At 47.4% G+C, this 18,190-nt stretch overlaps 1 protein-coding gene across 2 annotated transcripts in view; it reads left to right on the top strand.

Moving 5' to 3' along the window:
* SREBF2 (sterol regulatory element binding transcription factor 2) overlaps window positions 1-18,190 on the top strand; it is a 61,239-nt gene that overhangs the window by 7,507 nt on the left and 35,542 nt on the right. For both annotated transcript variants that reach the window (XM_084748337.1, XM_084748336.1), the window contains exons 2-4: window positions 14,500-14,901; window positions 15,826-16,007; window positions 17,564-17,710. In XM_084748337.1, the coding sequence (XP_084604463.1) occupies window positions 14,500-14,901; window positions 15,826-16,007; window positions 17,564-17,710 (731 nt within the window). The remainder of the gene's footprint in view (window positions 1-14,499; window positions 14,902-15,825; window positions 16,008-17,563; window positions 17,711-18,190) is intronic.

Below are 18,190 nucleotides of genomic sequence, written 5' to 3'. Positions count from 1 at the left end.
GCAGCAGCAACAACAAAAGAACTCCTGATATCAGGTTATCTGTATCCATTTGCACTCTTGTCTGAACTTATTTATTTATTATTTGGTTTTTCAAGACCAGGTTTCTCTGGGTAGCCCTGGCTGTCCTGGAACTTGCCCTGTAGACCACCCTGGCCTTGAACTCACAGAGACCCACCTGTTTCTGCCTCTCAAGTGCTAGCATAGCATTAAAGGAATGCACCATATTACTTGGCTAGCCAGAACCTTTTAGGTATATACACAGTTGTTATATTTTCACATACAGATTGTTATATGTTGAGTATTTTTAGTGTAGTAGGTATATAATTGAGTATAATCCAGCCAAATACACGACTTGCAGGTTTTTGGCTCTGTTGAACATTTTCAGTGTTTGTAGTCTCTTGCTGTGTGTAGTACTGTTGCTGTGAGCACTCAGGGAGAGTCACGTTGGGGTTAGTTCATGGGTGTGTGTGTGCCAGGGAGAAGTCTTCAGGTTAGGGCTGGATTCTACACTTCGAGCTGCAGCCTTTTCACTTAGCACAATTTTCCATTGCTACAAATTACTATGGTAACTTTTACTTACTGGGGTAGAGAAATACTGCATTTATATGGATCAAAATTTTAAACATGTGGAACTGGAGAGATGGCTCAGCTGGTTGAGAGCACTGACTGCTCTTCCAGCGGTCCTGAGTTCAATTCCCAGCAACCACATGGTGGCTTACAACCATCTATAATGAGATCTGGTGCACTCTTCTGGTGTGCAGGTAGAGCACTGTATATGTAATAAATAAATAAATCTTTAAAAAGAGAGACCATAAAATGATTGATTAGGTCCCTCTTGGTCAAAAACTCACAAGAGGAAAGAAGGGAGCATTATATATATAAAGAGGAAAAAAAAGAAAGAAGAAAAATAATTTTATGGTTGTGGGGTTACCACAACATGAGGAGCTGTTTAAAGGATCACGTGTTAGCCAGGTGTGGTGGTGCAAGCCTTTAATTTCAGTACTCAGTAGGCAGAGGCAGGCAGATTGCTGTGAGTTCGAGGCCAGCCTGGTCTACAAAGCAGGTCCAGGACAGCCAAGGCTACACAGAGAGACCCTGTCTCAAAAACAAAAAAGAAAAAGAAAAAAAGTGTCACGGTGTTAGGAAGGTTGAGAACCACTGGACTGGAAAGGTGGCTCAGCAGTTAAGAGTCTATACTGCCTTTACAGTGGACCTAAAGTGGTTCCTAGCATCCACATCAGGTTGTCCTCAGCTGCTGGTAGTTTCAGCTCTAGGAGTTTGGGTGGGTCCAGTGCCCACTTCTGGCCTCTGAGGGAACCTGCTGCACTCATGCACACATACTCACATACAGATACACACTTACATATAATTAAAGGTTGGTTTTTGTTGTTGTTTTGATCAGCTTTGAAGTTGGGCCTTCTAGCACACACCTTTAATCCTAGCACTTGGGAGGCAGAAACAGGTGGGTATCTGTGAGTTGGAGGCCAGCCTAGTCTGCATAGTGGGTTCCAGGCCAGCCAGGGCTTACATAGTAAGACCCTGTCTAAAACATTATCAGTCTTAGTAGTTTTTCCTGAGGTAGGTGGGCAGGCTTTCTTTTTATTTCTTGGGCAGGGCTGGGCTGCAGCTTGTGTTAGCCTTTTCTATGGTGTTTAATTTTTTTGTGCATATATGTACACATAAAGTTACATATAATTGTTTAAAAGATTATTTTATTTGTTTATTTACTGGGAGGGGGTTGTGTGTCATGGAGTGTGTGTGGCGATCAGAGGAGAACTTTCAGGAGTTGGTTTTCCTCTTCCCCCGTTGGTCCTCTAGTTAGACCATGTGGGTCCCAGGATGAGCAAGCTCAGGAGTAGAGGCTTGGTAGCAAGCACCTTTAATACACTGAGCCGTCTTGCAGACCCAGGACCATTTGTTTGTGCTTGTAGATGCTGACACTGATGCTCTCCAAGGATATATGACTTGTTTTGTTCTTTATTAGTTAGCTGTCTGTCTTAGTTGGCTTTTTTGTTGCTGTAATAAAACCACATAACCAAAAGCAACTTGAAGGTGAAAGGGTTTCTTCTGCTTACACATCTGGATCACAGCCAATCACTGAGGGAAGCCAAGGTAGAAACGCAAGGCAGAACTGAAGCTGAGGCCGTGAAGGAGTACCGTCTCCTGGCTTGCTTCCTATGGCTTGCCCAGTCTGCTTCATTTTATAATCGATACCTGTGTGCCCAGGGGTGGTACTGCCCACAGTGGGCTGAGCCCTCCCACATTAATAATTACATTATAACAATCAATCACATGAATTAAGAAAATGCTCATAGACTTGCTTGCAGCAATCAGATAGAGGCACTCTTTCACTCAGGGTTCCCTTTCCCAGATGACTGTAGCTTATATCGAATTTGAAAAAAACCAACAACAAACTAGCCAGCTGTCCCTATAGGCAGCGCTCACTGAGTGCTCCACACTGCATCTGCTCAGACCTTTACAGGGGATCCATTTTAAAAGGAGGATCTTGGGTGTGACACCATCAAAGGTAAACAGCGGCCCTGAGTTCCAGGCACTGTTTACTTTCTATAATTGTGTTTTCTCCTAATACAGTTTTGTTTTTAATCTTTTCTCCGGTTCTCCAATTACTTAGGATCTGAGGCTCGTGCAATACAATTATAAGCGGTGTGTTGGTGGCCTTAATCCTGATGTGTGTGTGCAGTTCTGACAGCTGCGTGTGTCTTTCCTCTGGCCCATGCCACATTCCTGTCTGATGTAAGCACTCGTCTAAACCTCAGGCAGGAGGCGGTGGGATGGAATGGGAAACAGAGAGATGCCAGATTCCCTGCCTTCAGTGGACATGTGCTCCTCCCTGGGGCACTGGAAGTGACTTCCCCTGGGTCCCCTGGTCCTTCTGTGCATTCCCTTCATGTTTAGGTGGGGGTTGGGATGTCTGTATCTTGGAACTTGAAGATGAGGGGAGCTAAAGCACGCAGTTGGAGTGGCCAGGAACTAATAGGAACTAATAGGTGAATGAGCTTCAATTTGAGCTGACTCTAGGACCAAGGGCATTTTTGAGAACAGTTTTAGAATGTTTATTTTTATTTTTTATTTTTTCCTTTTGAAAGGGCTTTTGTAAGTGTAGTGGGTGGGACACAGCAGTCAGAGTGTGGTGTGAGTTGTTCCGGTTACCTCCACAAGACTCAAGGGTTAAACTTCTTGACAGGAGGGGATTTTTAGAGGCTAGCCTGGCCCTCTAGCTAAAACTCCCTGGGGAACTCCTGCTTAGACACTGGCCTCCCAGTGCTGAGGGACTCACAGGCTGGAAGGCGGCTCCAGCCTTGGGAGTCGCCAATGTCCCGCACAGTCTGACTCTTTCATCTGGCCTGGAACAGGTCTATTGGGTTCAGGGTCTGGTTTGGGTGAGGAAATTCTGAGCTGCTAGACCAGGTATGCAGCTGCTCTGCTGAACTGCCTTCTGCCTAGCCCTGGTTCCGCCCTCCCACCGCTGCAGAGGAAGCAAGCGCTTCCTGAGTGCTAACATTCCTGTGAGCCTTACAGGTGACAAAAGTCTGCCTGGTAGCATTTGTCCGCCTTAACAGGGCTGTTTTACTTCCTTACTGCCTTACTTCTGTGTGCAGTTTTCACGGACATGCATAAGAGCTCTGTAAAAGAGAAAGAAATGATTTGTCCAGGATTTTCCATGCCGAGCTCTGTGTGCCATTCATCCTTGCCCTGTAGCAACAAGGTGGGAGATGTCCTGATGTAGGAAGCTGACTGCCCAGGAGCCTCTTCTCTGGGCAAAAGTTACAATGAATGAACACAGTAGTCATAGTCTAGTGCCAGAAGGTATTTGAAATTAATGAAACAGTCTTTATTTCAGGGAGTTTTTTTCTTTTTGATTTCTGTACTCAGAGTACAAGCTACGGAGGACTCAGGGACTGTAGCACTTGGGCTCAGTTGTGGAGGAGGGTGAGCAGATCCATTGTTGATAAACTGTTACCTTCTCAACCGGTTTGGATCAGGTTCTTCTTTGCTTCTTTATTTGACTAGCTTGAACTAAAAGTCAGGGTTTCTTTGGGGAGGGTAATAGGTGTATTGACCAGAGAAGCCAGGAAGCTGGCCTTGGGAAGTGGGTTCAAATCCTGAGAGGCTCAGCAGTGCCAGAGCCCAGCCAGGGTTAGTGTAAACAACAGCCTGCTTAGGAACCCGCCGTCTTGATGAGCTGTTGTCTACCTCCCTGGGCCATTCCCTAGTAGGCACATGCTTGGTCAGAGCTGACTTGTAGGAAGCCTTGTCAAGACGTGCCTGAAGACCAGGTGCTCATGGGGGATACTGATGATGGTGGGCAAATGAACCAAAACATGCCAGCTGTCCACTGCGCTTCTACTCTCTGATGATGCCTTTTGTTTTGTTTTGTTTTTCTGAGACAGGGTTTCTCTGTGTAGCCTTGGCTGTCTTGAACTCACTTTGTAGACCAGGCTGGCCTCAAACTCACAGCGATCTGCCTGCCTCTGCCTCCCAAGTGCTGGGATTAAAGGCATGTGCCACCACCGCCCAGTCGATTACTGTATTAGCATCTTGCAGGATATTTCTTGGTGCTGTGATTTTGTTGTTGTTGTTTTTGTTTTTCCCCTCAAATGTTTGCTTTTCCTTGAACACTCCTCCATCCCTTTAGCTCATAAAACCCCCTTTAGCTTTCAATCTCCCAGAATGCATTGGTCCTTTACTCTCCCACAGCTTTTCTTTTTGAGGCATTTGTCTGTTTTTCCTTATGTTGAAGTTTGTGGAACTGCTTGGGTTTCTGTCCTCTGAGATTTTCTTGAAACAGGTTAGGCAAGCACTCTACCCCCAGTACCACTAAGCTACACCCCTGGTATGCCCGCCTCCCTCTGAGACGATGGCAGTGCAACAGCCTGGCCTCCAATTCATAGACTTTGTTTCCGTTTCCCAAATGTTGGGGACTAAATCCAGGGCCAGGCAAGCACCCTGTCACTGAGCTATACACCAGTGCTTCTCTGTGAGGTTGTGGGGTGAAAAACAGTTCCTTCCTTCTTTTCCTTTCTTCCTTTTTCTTTTCTTTGAATCTTTTATTATTTTTAGCTCTTCTGAGATATGAGGTTTCTCTTTGTATCCTAGGCTAGTCTTCAGCTGTCATTGTAACTTGTGTTGAGGTTACAGTTGTAGGCCACAGTGCACAGCTCAGTGCTTGTCCCCTTGCTCTGTGATGGGGCGCACACAAGGCATTAAAGATCTTCCAAGCTATCAAACATGTAATAAGCATCCTAGACAAGTACCAAATGGAGGTTTGTATATAACTCAATAACCTGTGTTTCAAGTATTCTTGGCCTTGGTTTTAGGGAGCTTTGAGAGTGTGCTGGTGAATTCTTGGGTCTTATGTGTTCACCTAATGGTTCTAGTACTAATAAGGGTTGAGGTCCTTTGCTCTGTGGACTCTGCCCCCAAGAGCACAATCCAGGTGAAGGGCTTTGTGCCTGGCTTTGTTGGCAGTGGGTCATCTGCTGTGTGAAACACGAGGCCTTCTTCAGGCAGAGTCATGTAGGATCAGTTCCTTGAGAGTCTTGCTCAACTTTTAGTCTGCTGTTTCAAGAGTGAGAGAGCCGTGTAACACTAGGGTGGGGACAGATAATGAGCCAGGAAAGACAGGAAAGGCCTGGGATGACACATCCTTTCCTTCCCAAGCTCAGGTGTTCACTCCTGCTCACTCGTCAGTGAAGCACTCACTAAGTGTCCGCCCTCTCCGCCTGCTATAGGCTTGGTCTCCTGAGATCCATGTGATGGTGGAACCGAAGTGTGCAGTGACTGTGAGCTTGGTTTCAAATCCTAGCTCCACTCTGCCAGTCGTGTGATGCTGGCCAAGTTACTGTCACTGCTGCTTCGTGACTGTAATTTTGCTGCTGTTATGACTCTTAATGTAAACATCTGATATGCGACCCCTGGCCAAGTTACTTAACCTCAGTGCCTTGCTTTCTTATCTGAGAAGTGGGTGGTAATAGCACCTACTTCAAAGTGTTGTGGAGATTGCACGAAGACGTCTATGAAGTATTTAATGGGGTGTTATCATGAGCTGTTTTTGTTATTACTGTTACTAATCTGCCCAGGGCCATTTCTTCTTGATTGTTGCACTCAGAGTGCAAAAATTTCAAAGTACTAACTGGAACTTGGGCTGCCATCAGCCTTAGTTAGATAAGAGCTAGAGTGCCTGGGTAGGGACTCCCATTGGAACGTTCTAGAATCCAGCTACTGTGAGATGAGGCAGTCCTAGTTAGTGGTAGAGTTCTTCAAGGAAACCACAGTGTTTGTGTTCATGGGGATAACTTCTGTAGTAGTGAGCCGCTTGGAGGGTGAGGGGGTGTGGAGGCACAGGACTTCCCCAAGAAAGGCTCCCCTCCCTTCCTTCCTCTCTGTATGTCTATCTATCTATCTTAAGGATCTCTCTATCTTCTCATTTATATGCCTGAGACTATGTGCACAACTCCTCTTTGGACTTGACCTTATTTTCTTAGGCACTTAGCACCCAGGCAGTATGCACTGTGCCTTACATAGGCGTGCTTGAGCAGATACCTGGTGTGGTGGTTTTGAGGGTTATACAACCATGTGTGGAAGTGCCTAACAAGGCAGTAAAAATAGAGTAACAGTGACAATGCTAATGACATTGTTTAAAAAAAAAACACCAGCAAAATATATATTCAGACTTTACTAATAAACATTTACAGTCTCATGCACAAACATGGGTCAAGAAACAGCAGTGAAAACGCAGCGCCTTTTCAGGCAACAGACCCAGTTTTACAATTCCTGTGCTTTGTGCTCGGCCTCAACACATGTTTGCACAGGCTTTTACCACCAGAATCTGCCTCTTGGAAGCATCTGTTGTTGTGTTTGACATGTAATAGGATCTCAGTTCACGTTTATTCCATGCATGCCTTTGCCGCTTGTTCTTCATGAAAGCAGGTGGGGCTAAGGAGAGAGCGCACTGGAGGAAGTGTGTTGTCAGAGAAGATCTCCTTTACAGGATGAGAATTTGGGCATGGAAGTATGCCTGTTAAAAATGATACAAAGAACCAGGCAGGACTATCTGCTTCCTGTTTCTTGGATGAGGCAGTTACACACGTGCTTACCTAAGATTGACGTTCTTGCTGAGCTTTGTGGGGGAGTTTGTGTTATGGTGCTAAACACAGAACCCCAGAGTTCACTGAGCTCCATCCCCAGATCTCCTCCATGGTCACTGAAAGCAACCTGTGGGTTATTTCCTAAGTGCCTTCTAGCACGCCGTCATGTGGCCGGCATTGTCACTCCAGGCCTGCAACTCATCCTTCTCCAAAGTTGCAATTCATATAGACAGGTTTGGGAAGCAAGTGTGGTGGCGCACGCCTTTAATCCCAGTACTCGGGAGGCAGAAGCAGGCGGAATGCTGTGAGTTTGAGGCTGTGAGTCCAGGATAGCCAAGGCTACACAGAGAGACTCTGTCTCGGAAAAGAAAAGAAAGAAAGACAGAAACCTTGTGTTCAAGAGCGAGCAGATAACTGGATGTGAGGTAGAGAGTCTGTGGTGGAAGCCATTACGTAGTTTTGAAGGAGAATGCTACACAGGTCTTAGAGAAGGATGAAGCTGATCTTAAGGCCAGAGCATGAGAGTGAACCCCCAGCCTCAGGCTTGTGCAGAAAGGGAAAGAGGTAGAGGAGAAACTCTGGTGAGTAGGAATGGAAAGAAACCATTAAGAGTTGGAGAGTGGCTGAGCATGGTGGCACACACTTTTAATCCCAGCACTTGGGAGGCAGAGGCAGACGGATCTCTGTGAGTTCGAGGCCAGCCTGGACTACAAAGTGAGTCCAGGACAGTCAAGGCTACACAGAGAAAAAAAAGGGGCGGGGGAGGGAACGCTGAAGAAATGGCTGAGAGGTCAAGAGCACTGGCTGCTCTTCCAGACGACCTGATTTCAATTCCCAACAACCACATAGTGGCTCACAGCCATCTATACTGAGATCTGGTGTCCTATTCTGGTGTGCAGGCAAATGTGTAGTCAGAACACTAGTAAATAAATAAATCTTTAAAAAACAAAACAAAACCAACACAACAACAACAGAGTTGGAGAGTGTGTAGCTGGAGAAACGGCTCAGAAGTTAAGAGTGCTGCTCTTCCAGAGATCCAAAATTCATTTTCCAGGACCCACAGCGGATGGCTTACAACCACCTAGAATAAACAAGCTCAAGGAAATCTGGCTGGTCCCTGGAGCACCACATAAGCTGGACGGACGGATGGACGGACACACACACACACACCACAAATCTTTAAAAAAGAAAAAGAGAAAGGGTTGCTCAGAGCAATTGGAAGGAAGCTCGGTGTGTTTAAGAAATTTGTTTTAGCCAGATGCAGGGGTGCATGCCTATAATCGCAGCACTCTGTGAGTTAGAGGCCAGCCTGCTCTACAAAATGAGTCCAGGACAGTCATGGCTACACAGAGAAACCACATCTTGAAAACGAAAGAAAGGAAGGAAGGAAGAAAGAAAGAAATGGATTTGGAGCTGAAGAGATGACTCAGCAGTTAAGAGGACTTGAGTTCAATTACCTTGGCTTTTTTGGTCTTTTTGTTAGTCTTTTTCTTTTTCTTTTCCAGAGCTGCAGACCGAACCCAGAGCCTTGTGCTTACTAGGCAAGTGCTCTGCCACTGATCTAAATCCCCAACCCCAAGGCTTGAGTTCACTGCCCTGCACCATGTGGCAGCCCACAACCATTTAACTAGTTCCAGGGTGTCTGATTTGAAACATGCTTGTGCCAGTCAGCTACTCAAAGCTGATTGCTATCCGAAAGGGGACTAATTGGATTCAAAACAGGGTGTGGAGTGGAGTGATAAGATGCTGGGCAGTTTTAGGGTGAACTTGTGGCAGAGAGGAAAACCATTGAAAGTGGTGTTGAAAATAGCTCTCCCGCCGAGTGTGGTGGCGCACGCCTTTAATCACAGCACTTGGGAAGCAGAGGCAGGCAGATAGCTGTGAGTTCGAGGCCAGCCTAGTCTACCAAGCAAGTCTAGGACAGCCAAGGCTACACAGAGAAACCCTGCCTCGAAAAACCAAACAAAGAAAAAAGAAAATAGCTCTCCCCTGGGTGTGACTGTCAGAACTGTCTCCAGGACTAGAGAGCTGCTGAGGTACCTCCTGGGAGCTTGGGAAAGAAGAGAGAGCAACCAGGAGACCACATTAAGAACTGCTTATGCGGGGCCTGGAAAGATGGCTCAGGGGTTAAGAGCACTGGCTGCTCTTTCAGAGGTCCTGAGTTCAAGTCCCAGCAACCACATGGTGGCTCATAACCACCTATAATGTGATCTGGTGCCCTTTTCTGCATAATAAATAAATAATTAAAAAAAAAACAAACAAACTGCTTTAGAGCCAGGTGGTGGTGGCACACGCCTGTACTCTGGAGGCAGAGGCAGACAGATCTCTGTGAGTTCGAGACCAGCCTGGTCTACAAAGAGTCCAGGACAGCCAAGGATACACAGAAAAACCCTGTCTCAAAAAACAAAACAAAAAAAAAATTCAGGACAAGGTTTTTCTATGTAACAACAGAGCCCTGGTTGTCCTGGGTTCTCTTTGTAGACCAGACTGGCCTTGAGCTCAAGAGATTTGCCTGCCTCTGCCTCCAGTGTTCTGACATTAAAGGCGTGCGCCACCACCATCCAGCATAAAAAAAAATTTTTTTTGCTCTAGATTTCTTGTGTGCCTTTGCTCCTAGTAGTGTGGGGTGTGTATGTTATGCATGTGAATGCACTGTTATGTGGAAGCCAGGACAGGCCATGTCTTCCTGTACTAACCTCTTACTGAACTGGGAGCCAGCTTGGTGTCTCTACCTCCTAATTCTGGGGTTAAAGCACACATAGCCACGCCCACCTGTTTATGTGATGCTAGGATTTGACCTCAGGTCCTCATGCTCACAGAGCAAGCACTCTTGCACTGAGCCCGGTCTCCTCCTCTTCCCCCTCTTCCTCCTCCTCTTCCTCCTCTTCTTTCTTCTTTTTGTTCTGGTTTGTTTGTTTGTTTGTTCTGTAGACCAGGCTGGTCTCCACCTGTCTCTGCTTCCTGAGCACTGGGGTTAAAGGTGTGTGCCACCACCATCTAGTCTATTTTTCTAAATTTGTCTATAATGAATACATTCTTTTCATGATTTATTTAAAATATTATCTAGGCCTGAGAAGTGTCTCAGCAGGTAAAGGCCACTTGTCACCAAGGCTGATGACCTGAGTAAGTTCCATCACTAAAGCCTACATGGTGGGAGGAGAAAAGTGACTCCTAGAAGTTGTCCCCTTGCCTGTACACATGTGCCCTGGTAGGCATAAATTCCGCCTGAGGTAAATAAATATAATTCAAGGGTAAAAAAAGCAAATTAAATTAATACAGCACTCATAATTAGTATAAAATGTGAGAATAACATTGTATGAAAGTCTCAAATAATTAAGAAAATATATATTAGAAAAGTAAATAGTGGGATTGGAGAGCTTGCAGAGGGCCCATGTCTAGTTCCCAGTACCCACATGGCAGCTAATAATAGTCTGTACTCTAGGGGATCCAGCGCCCTCTTCTGTCCTCTGTGAGCTCTGCTTGCCCATGGTGCTCAGATACATGCAGGCACAGCACCCGTATGATAAATGTAAATGACTTTGTGGTGTGGTCACTCACGCTGTGATCCCAGCTCTGAGGAGGCCAGCTTTGGCAACATGGTAAACGTCCAGTCACGTGGTAAGTTGTGTAGTAAGGCTCTCCACCCTACTCCCCCTACCCCGCAAAAACAAAAAAGCAAAACAAAACAAAACAAAAACCCAAGAATTAATGACCTCTGTTCTTCCCTCCCTTCTCAAGGCTAGATAACAAATACCTTCAGGGCAATTAGCTGACAGTGTCATTTGAAGACATTCTTATTCCACTTGCAAGCTAATCAGTTAATCTGGTGGGGGCCTGGAGTGATGGATTAGTGACTGAGTTGCCCTGGCTGCTCTTTCAAAGGATCCAGGTTCAATTCTCAGCCACCCACATGTCAGCTCATGGCCATCTGATCAGGGCGTTGGGCGCCCTCTTCTGGTCTCCTTGGGCATGATGCAAGCACTTGGAGTTCAGACCTACATGTTGGCAGAACACCCATACATACATAACTGAAAATAATAAAAATGGAGTCTGCTCATGCTTCAGGCTAGTTTATGAGTACCAGTGGCTACTGGCTAAGCCAGCCAGGTAATTCATGTTGCCTCTGGGACATAAGCTCCACTGAGTGACCGTGAACCTGCGTCTCTTTAAGGCATGAAACCATGAAGTGCATGGGTGCTAAACAGTGCCTCTGGTTTTGTTTCCTTGCTTTTAAAGAGCCCGAACTGACATGTTTCTTGGCACCTCAAGGAACTTAGCTCTAAAGGGGACATGGTGTAAAAGGGAGAGAGGTTAGCTTGGGTGTGCCGGCCTACTTCTGGGGAGCCTCTCCGCCCCTATGCTCCCTGAACTGCAGCTGGAACACAAACTCCATTTTCAAAGCTTCATAAACTCTTCTCCCAGACCTCACTTGTCCTGGTTTCATGGTTCTCTGTGGAAATGAGAGCCTGTGTAATTGCCTGACACAGGGCATGGCGCAGGGCGCAGTAAGGAGGCATTCCGATGCTCCCGCACAGTGGGGCGTGCGTGGCGCTAAAGAGCCTAACTGACTGTTCTGGATCCTGCCCCTTAGCTCACTGGGGCCCCTCGTGGTGTCCCTGTATGGAGCACCTTCCCACGGTGCCCATCCTTCCTTACCACTTGGTTAGGGCCTGCTGCCCAGCTGACTGGAGATGCCTTCACTGCAGAGTCCTCTGAGAGGGTTAAAAGGGATTTGACTTCAAGAGAAAAAAAGCAGCAGCAGCAGCAGTTCAGTTCCATCTGCTTACATACTCTTTTGTTTTGTTTTGTTTTTGAGACAAGGTTTTCTCTGTGTAGCCTTGGCTGTCCTGGACTCACTTTGTAGACCAGGCTGGCCTCAAACTCATAGCAATCCACCTGCCTCTGCCTCCCGAGTGCTAGCATTAAAGGCGTGCGCCACCACTGCCCAGCTGCTTACATACTCTTAACCTGCTTGTGAACTAAAACCTGTGGCCTTTGCACGCCAGTGTGTGTGTTCGCAAGCAAAGGGTTTTTTGAGAGCTCTTGGTGAAATAAACTAAGTGGGCCTAAGTGCCTGTGTAGTGGGTGCTCTAAGGGTGCCTGCCACTGCGGAGGGGCTTCATAAGGGCCTGCCCCTTAGCAGCACTGTGCATAAACAGTCTTATTTATCCTCAGAGCAAAGAATCAAGTGGGTATTTATTTCCCAGACAACCTTTTGTGGTAAGGAAACTGTATAGAGAAGCCATTTGTCTGTCCTCACAGTTTCTTGGGCTGCCTTCCTGAGACCCTGGCCCACACAGCACCAGAGCCCGCGTGTCCCTCCCTCAGATTGCTCTGCTGTGTAGGTTTTGTTAAAGTTTTCTATGGTCTCGTGCTCTGCTAGGAGTGTACGAGCACTAGCCTGGCATTCTGTTCTGAGAGTAAGGACAGCGCGTAGTTAAACAGTGTTCAAGGAATTGGACTTCGTTGACAGAGCTGCAGCATCTGTGACGTCCGCCCACTTCCTGAGTGCTCACACTGGGCGCACAGTTCCACCCGGTTGGTTAACTGAGTGCCTGCAGTGCTGCAATTGAAATGCTAAGCTCCACTTGCTCCATTTCAGCCACACTAGGACACTCCAGTGACACTGTCCCGCACACAGCTCTCCTTCCTCAGACATCTCCCCGAGGCCCCTCCCACCTTCAAAGGCTTGGAAGGGACTTGCTGGGAGGGATTTGGGGAAATGAATGGAGGGGGTGAGATGGCGCTTTTTTGTTTGGGTGGCTGTTTTTTATTATTGTTGTTGTTGTTGTTATTTACTTTGTGTGTGGGTGACACATGTATGGAGGTCGTAGGACACCTTGTGAGAATCAGTTCTTTTTTTCTACCATGAGGATTCTGGGAATCGAACTCCAGTCATCAGGCAGGGTAGCAGTGTCCCTCTTCCCACTGAGTCAGCTTGCTAGATGTGGCGCTGTTTTGGTTGCGGTGGTTTGTTTGGTATCTGCGTGACAGCACCGCTGCCCGAGGAAGTTTGGAGATTCAAGGGTTATAGACAGTTGGAATATGATCTAGAAAGGGGAGCTTGGTTTCCAAGTGGGCGCATCTTGGCCCCACAGCCGGAGGTCCACAAGGGCCCTGAAAAGCATGGAATCTGGTGCAGGGCCAACTGCTGTGCCTTGGCCTTCAGGCAGGGCTCTGTGGTACCACAGGTGAATGAATTGATACGGCAGAAAACTGGATCTAAACATGGCTGTGTGCTGACAGTTTGTTACCATGTTCCAGTTACTTCCAGGGCTTTATATACCATCTTTCCATCCTTTCTTCTCCTAAAAATGCTTGGCAACTTAACTGCTGTAGCCTCAAACTCGTGAGCTGAGCTCGTGCCTCGGCCTCCGGAGTGCTAGAATAACAGTGCTGCCAGGCCTTGCGCTGCCTAGGTTACCAGTGATAGCCAGATTGGCTGGAGAGATGACCAGAGTGCATGCCTGCGAGGATGAAAACGCTTCCAAGAAGTAATATTCTCGTACAGCTGCAGCCCAGCATAGCCCGAGCACTGCCACTGGGAGCAGTGCCGAGCCTGGAAGGTTGCTTCATGGCCAGGGCTACTGAGTCAAAGCTTTACGACAGTGAAGAGCCACTCTGATCCATTTCTGCTATATATAGTCTTAGAAAAGTCATTAGCGAGCTGGACATGGTGGCTTCACACCTGGAATGGAAGCACTCAGGTGGCAGAGGCAAGAGGACTGATGCAAGTTCTAGGCCAGCCAAGGCTAGTAGGAAAACCTATCTCAGAAAAGACAAGACATGACATTAGATTGTCACACTCTCTATTTTCTTGCCCGGCATTCTGTTGCTTCTGGAGCCCAGAGCCTTGTACGTTTACATAAATGCTGAGTGTCACCACCACCACCACCCCCACCCCCCACCCCAACTCCAGTGCATCAATTTGTTCATCAAGTTTAAAAGTTAGTGTTTGGGGAGCTGAGGATAGAACCCAGTGATAGAGCACTTGCGTAGCATGCACCAGGCCCTAGGTTCAATCTCCCAGCGCCTCAGAAGACATCACCAAGTAATTAATAACCAAAACCACGTTAAAGACAAGTTGGCTGTCAGTTCAGCTCTTGGTTACCAAGGATACTAGACTCTAGGCAATGGGATTGCATACAAATCCACAGGAGCCATTTGGGCAGGGGTTGGGGAAGTACAAAGTGAAGATGTTTGTGTTTCATCAGCGTGCTGTAGTGGCACCTACCTGTAATCCCAGAGCTTGGGAAACTGAAACAGGAGGATTGTTTTGAGTTCCCAGGCCAACCAAGTCTACATAGCAAGACCCTGTATCTAAAAGACAAATCCAGAAAAGTGTATATTTTGGGTTGCAATAAAATTACTCCTTTTCTTTTGTTCGCAGAGATGCTACAGTTCGTCAGCAATCAGGTGGGAGAGTTCCCTGATTTGTTTTCAGAGCAGCTGTGCAGTTCCTTTCCTGGAGGTGGTGGCAGTGGCAGCAATGGCAGAGGCAGCAGTGGTGGAGCAGCAGATCCCACAATACAGCAGTCGTTCAGCCAGGCCCCGCTGTCTACCTTCTCTCCCTCAGCAGCCTCCCCTCAGGCTCCAGCCCTGCAGGTCAAAGTCTCTCCTACCCCACCAAGGGCAACCCCCGTTCTCCAGCCCCGACCCCAGCCCCAGCCTCAGCCTCCAGCTCAGCTGCAGCAGCAGACGGTAATGATCACCCCAACATTCAGCACTGCTCCCCAGACGAGGATCATCCAGCAGCCGTTGATATACCAGAACGCAGCGACCAGTTTTCAAGGTGATTCCCAAGTGGGGTGAGGGGGGGGAGGAGGCTGTGTGCCAGGTGTGCAGTCAGACTGCAGATCTAGCCTCTGAGCATCATAGAAAATTTCAGTATGGTCCTATCTGGACAAGTTTCTGATCATTGGCAGAACGGTGCAGGAAACTGTCTCCTTCCTCAGAGAACTTAATGTCTGTTAGACCTTCTTCCGAGTCCAGACATAGTAGAGTCAGGCTTGTTCTGATAGAGGTAGAGTCCTGAATAAAATTAGATCCAAAACTTAACATAGCCCCAGATCTGAGCATCCACAGATGAGACCCGCTCCCTAAGCAGGTAACTCCTAAGCAAGCACTGTGGAGATAAATACCATTTTTAAAATAGGTGCTACATCTCTAAATAGCAGCCCTATGGTGGATGAGAGGTATATGTTGAGTGAGCGACCGAAGAACTTATTCTTCCTGTGGTGTGCTATCTCCCGTGACAACAGGGGGCCCTGGGTAGGCTCAGAACTGCTCTCAATTTGAAGACACACATAATTTTCCGGTGGGTTTTGAGACTTTGGAGGAGGAGGCAGAGTAGAGACCATGATCCCAAAGCAGATTTCCATCTAGAAGGGATGGGAAGCAATGAGGCTCCGGGGGGCTGTTGGTTCTCAGCGACTATTAACTCCATCTCGGTGCAGCCATTTGCCGAGTAGCTTCCCTTACATTCACTCCAGCACCCAGCGTAATAAAACAATTTGTACCCATTCCATCAGATACTGATGCCGTCCTTATGGGATGTGCTGTTCTCTACACCAGCTTGTAAATGGCTGTGCGCATCTTCCTCAGCAGCAGGTGGGAGGCGAGGTCATCAGGAGGCACTCCATCCTCAAGTCACACTGCAGCTGCAGTCACACCGTGCACTCCGTAGCTGCGTAACTTTTCCTTCTCTTCTCCAAAGTCCTGCAGCCTCAAGTGCAAAGCCTGGTGACGTCCTCACAGGTGCAGCCAGTCACCATCCAGCAGCAGGTGCAGACGGTACAGGCCCAGCGGGTGTTGACCCAGACAGCCAACGGCACGCTGCAGACCCTTGCCCCAGCCACAGTGCAGACAGTCGCTGCACCCCAGGTGCAGCAGGTCCCGGTAGGTGTCTTGGAAAGGACTCAGAGAGGAAGGGGGGGTGGGGGACATGAGACTCTGAGCTAATCCTCAGTTGAGACTTTGATGTGCTAAGAACGGTCATCCAGAGTGTACACAGACTAGCTAGGAGGCCTAAGAAGGGAACCTGGACACTAGGCTACACCTGTGAGTACCATGGGGAGATCTGAGAGAGCCTCACCTATAGATAGGCTCTAGCAACCTTGGAAAAGGCTGCTACCATGACTGTTGACACATATGATGGGTATAAAGCCAGAAAGAGATCTACCAGGTGGCTCCGTGGACATTGACACTTGTTACCAAGCCTGAGTTCAGCCCACATAGTGAAAGGAAGCAGCAGCTGTTGCACGCTACTCTCTGAGTTCTACACCTGAGTTGTGGCACACGCAGTAAAACTGGAGAGAAACATGCTAAACTATCTCAGTTAATCTTTAATTTTGCTTTCCCTATTTTACAGTGGAGGGACAGGGGAGGTAAATGTGCACTGTTTTTAGGGGGACTAAAGAGATGGTTCAGTGGGTAAGGTTGCTTGCTCTGTAAGCTTGATTTTTGTTTTTTTTGCTTATTTGTTTTGGTTTGGTTGTTTGGTTGAAGCTCTCTCTGTGTAGCCTTGGCTGTTCTGGAACTTACTTTATAGACCAGTCTAACCTCAAACTCACAGAGATGCATCTGCCTCTGCTTCCCAGGGGCTGCGACTAGAAGTGTGCAGCACTTCCATCAGGACCTGTGTTTGAACCCCTGTACCGTGTAGAAACGGACCTGCTGCTCGTGCCTGTAAACCCAGCCTGGGAAGGGCAGAGGGCCATGTCCTGAGAGCTCACTGGCCTGCCAGTCCACCAGAGGGGCAATAGCAGATAGGTGTGTGTATCTGCACATATGTGTGCATTTACCACACATGTACAGTATAATGTATGACCTTACATTTTCTTACTATCAAATGAACCTTTTTATTATGTTTGAAGGTTTTTATTCTGCGTGCATGTATACGTGGGTGGGTGGAGATGAGCAGACAGCCTGGAGGAGCTGCTTCTCTCCTTCCACCCCGTGAGTCCTGCGCCTCAGACTCAGATCACCAAGCTTGGAGGCAGGCACATTTACCACCGAGCAGTCCCTGGCCCCAAATCAACTTACCTAAAAACCAACAAAAGAGAAACAAACAAATAAAACCTGGGTTTATCGTTTTTACTTCTTACCCATGTTTCTGGTTCTCCCGTATCTATCCAAAGCCAGCTCTCTCAGCCTTCTGTTGCGACCCATCCTTGCTCTGTTTGCTGCCACACAGTCGCCTTGCTAGCCTGGAAGCCTGGAAGCCCTAAAACTCTCTTCAGCTGTCTCCTCCCTCCCCTTCAACAGAGGATGCGAGCTGCACAAAATAGCCAACTTTGGGAATTGTCTGTAGGGGATTTTCTTTTTGTTGTTGGTTTTTGTTTGTTTGTTTTCTGTTTTGTGAAAGTGTTTTCTTATTCTTTTGTGATGAGTCTGTGCAGCAAGAAACAAATAAAAAATATGAAAAATAATGCTACTTTTTGTCCTTCTTTTAGGTCCTGGTTCAACCTCAAATCATTAAGACAGATTCCCTGGTTTTGACCACACTGAAAACAGATGGCAGCCCTGTCATGGCTGCAGTCCAGAACCCAGCCCTCACTGCCCTCACCACCCCCATCCAGACGGCCGCCCTGCAAGTACCAGTAAGAGTCGCACTCTCCTTCCACTGTGCTTGAGGGTCTCTAGATCCCACTGCTGAGAAGAGGTTGGGAGCTTTATAGGATGTACTGGTTAGATTGTAAATATCAGTCCACTTTTAGTCTTGTTTCTTCCCTTGAAGCAATGTTCCCGGAGTGTGTTAGATTAAGTCTTGGGATCTTGCAAGGGAGTGGAAAACAGTTCCACATGAGCCCTGCTACTGGGCAACAGCTCCACACAACTGTCATCTTTTAGGCACTACAGTTGCCATGAGGTTTGACTTTTTTTTTTTTTTTTTTTTTGAGGTTTGACTTCTAAAGGATCGTAGGGCCACTAGACAGGAGAGCTCTCAAGAAGAAAGAAAAGGAAAGCACCATCATCACTTATGGAATTCCAGCCCCTTTGAAAGAGTATTTAAATTTTGGAAAGTACTAGCTTCATTAATAAAAACCAAGAACTAGGGTTGGAGATGTAGCAGTGACTAG

This window comes from Acomys minous (genome assembly GCF_964271855.1).
Source record: "Acomys minous genome assembly, chromosome: 12".
Classification (NCBI taxonomy): domain Eukaryota; kingdom Metazoa; phylum Chordata; class Mammalia; order Rodentia; family Muridae; genus Acomys; species Acomys minous.
Note: the sequence above shows the minus strand (reverse complement) of the source record. Positions and strands in the feature narration are given on the sequence as shown.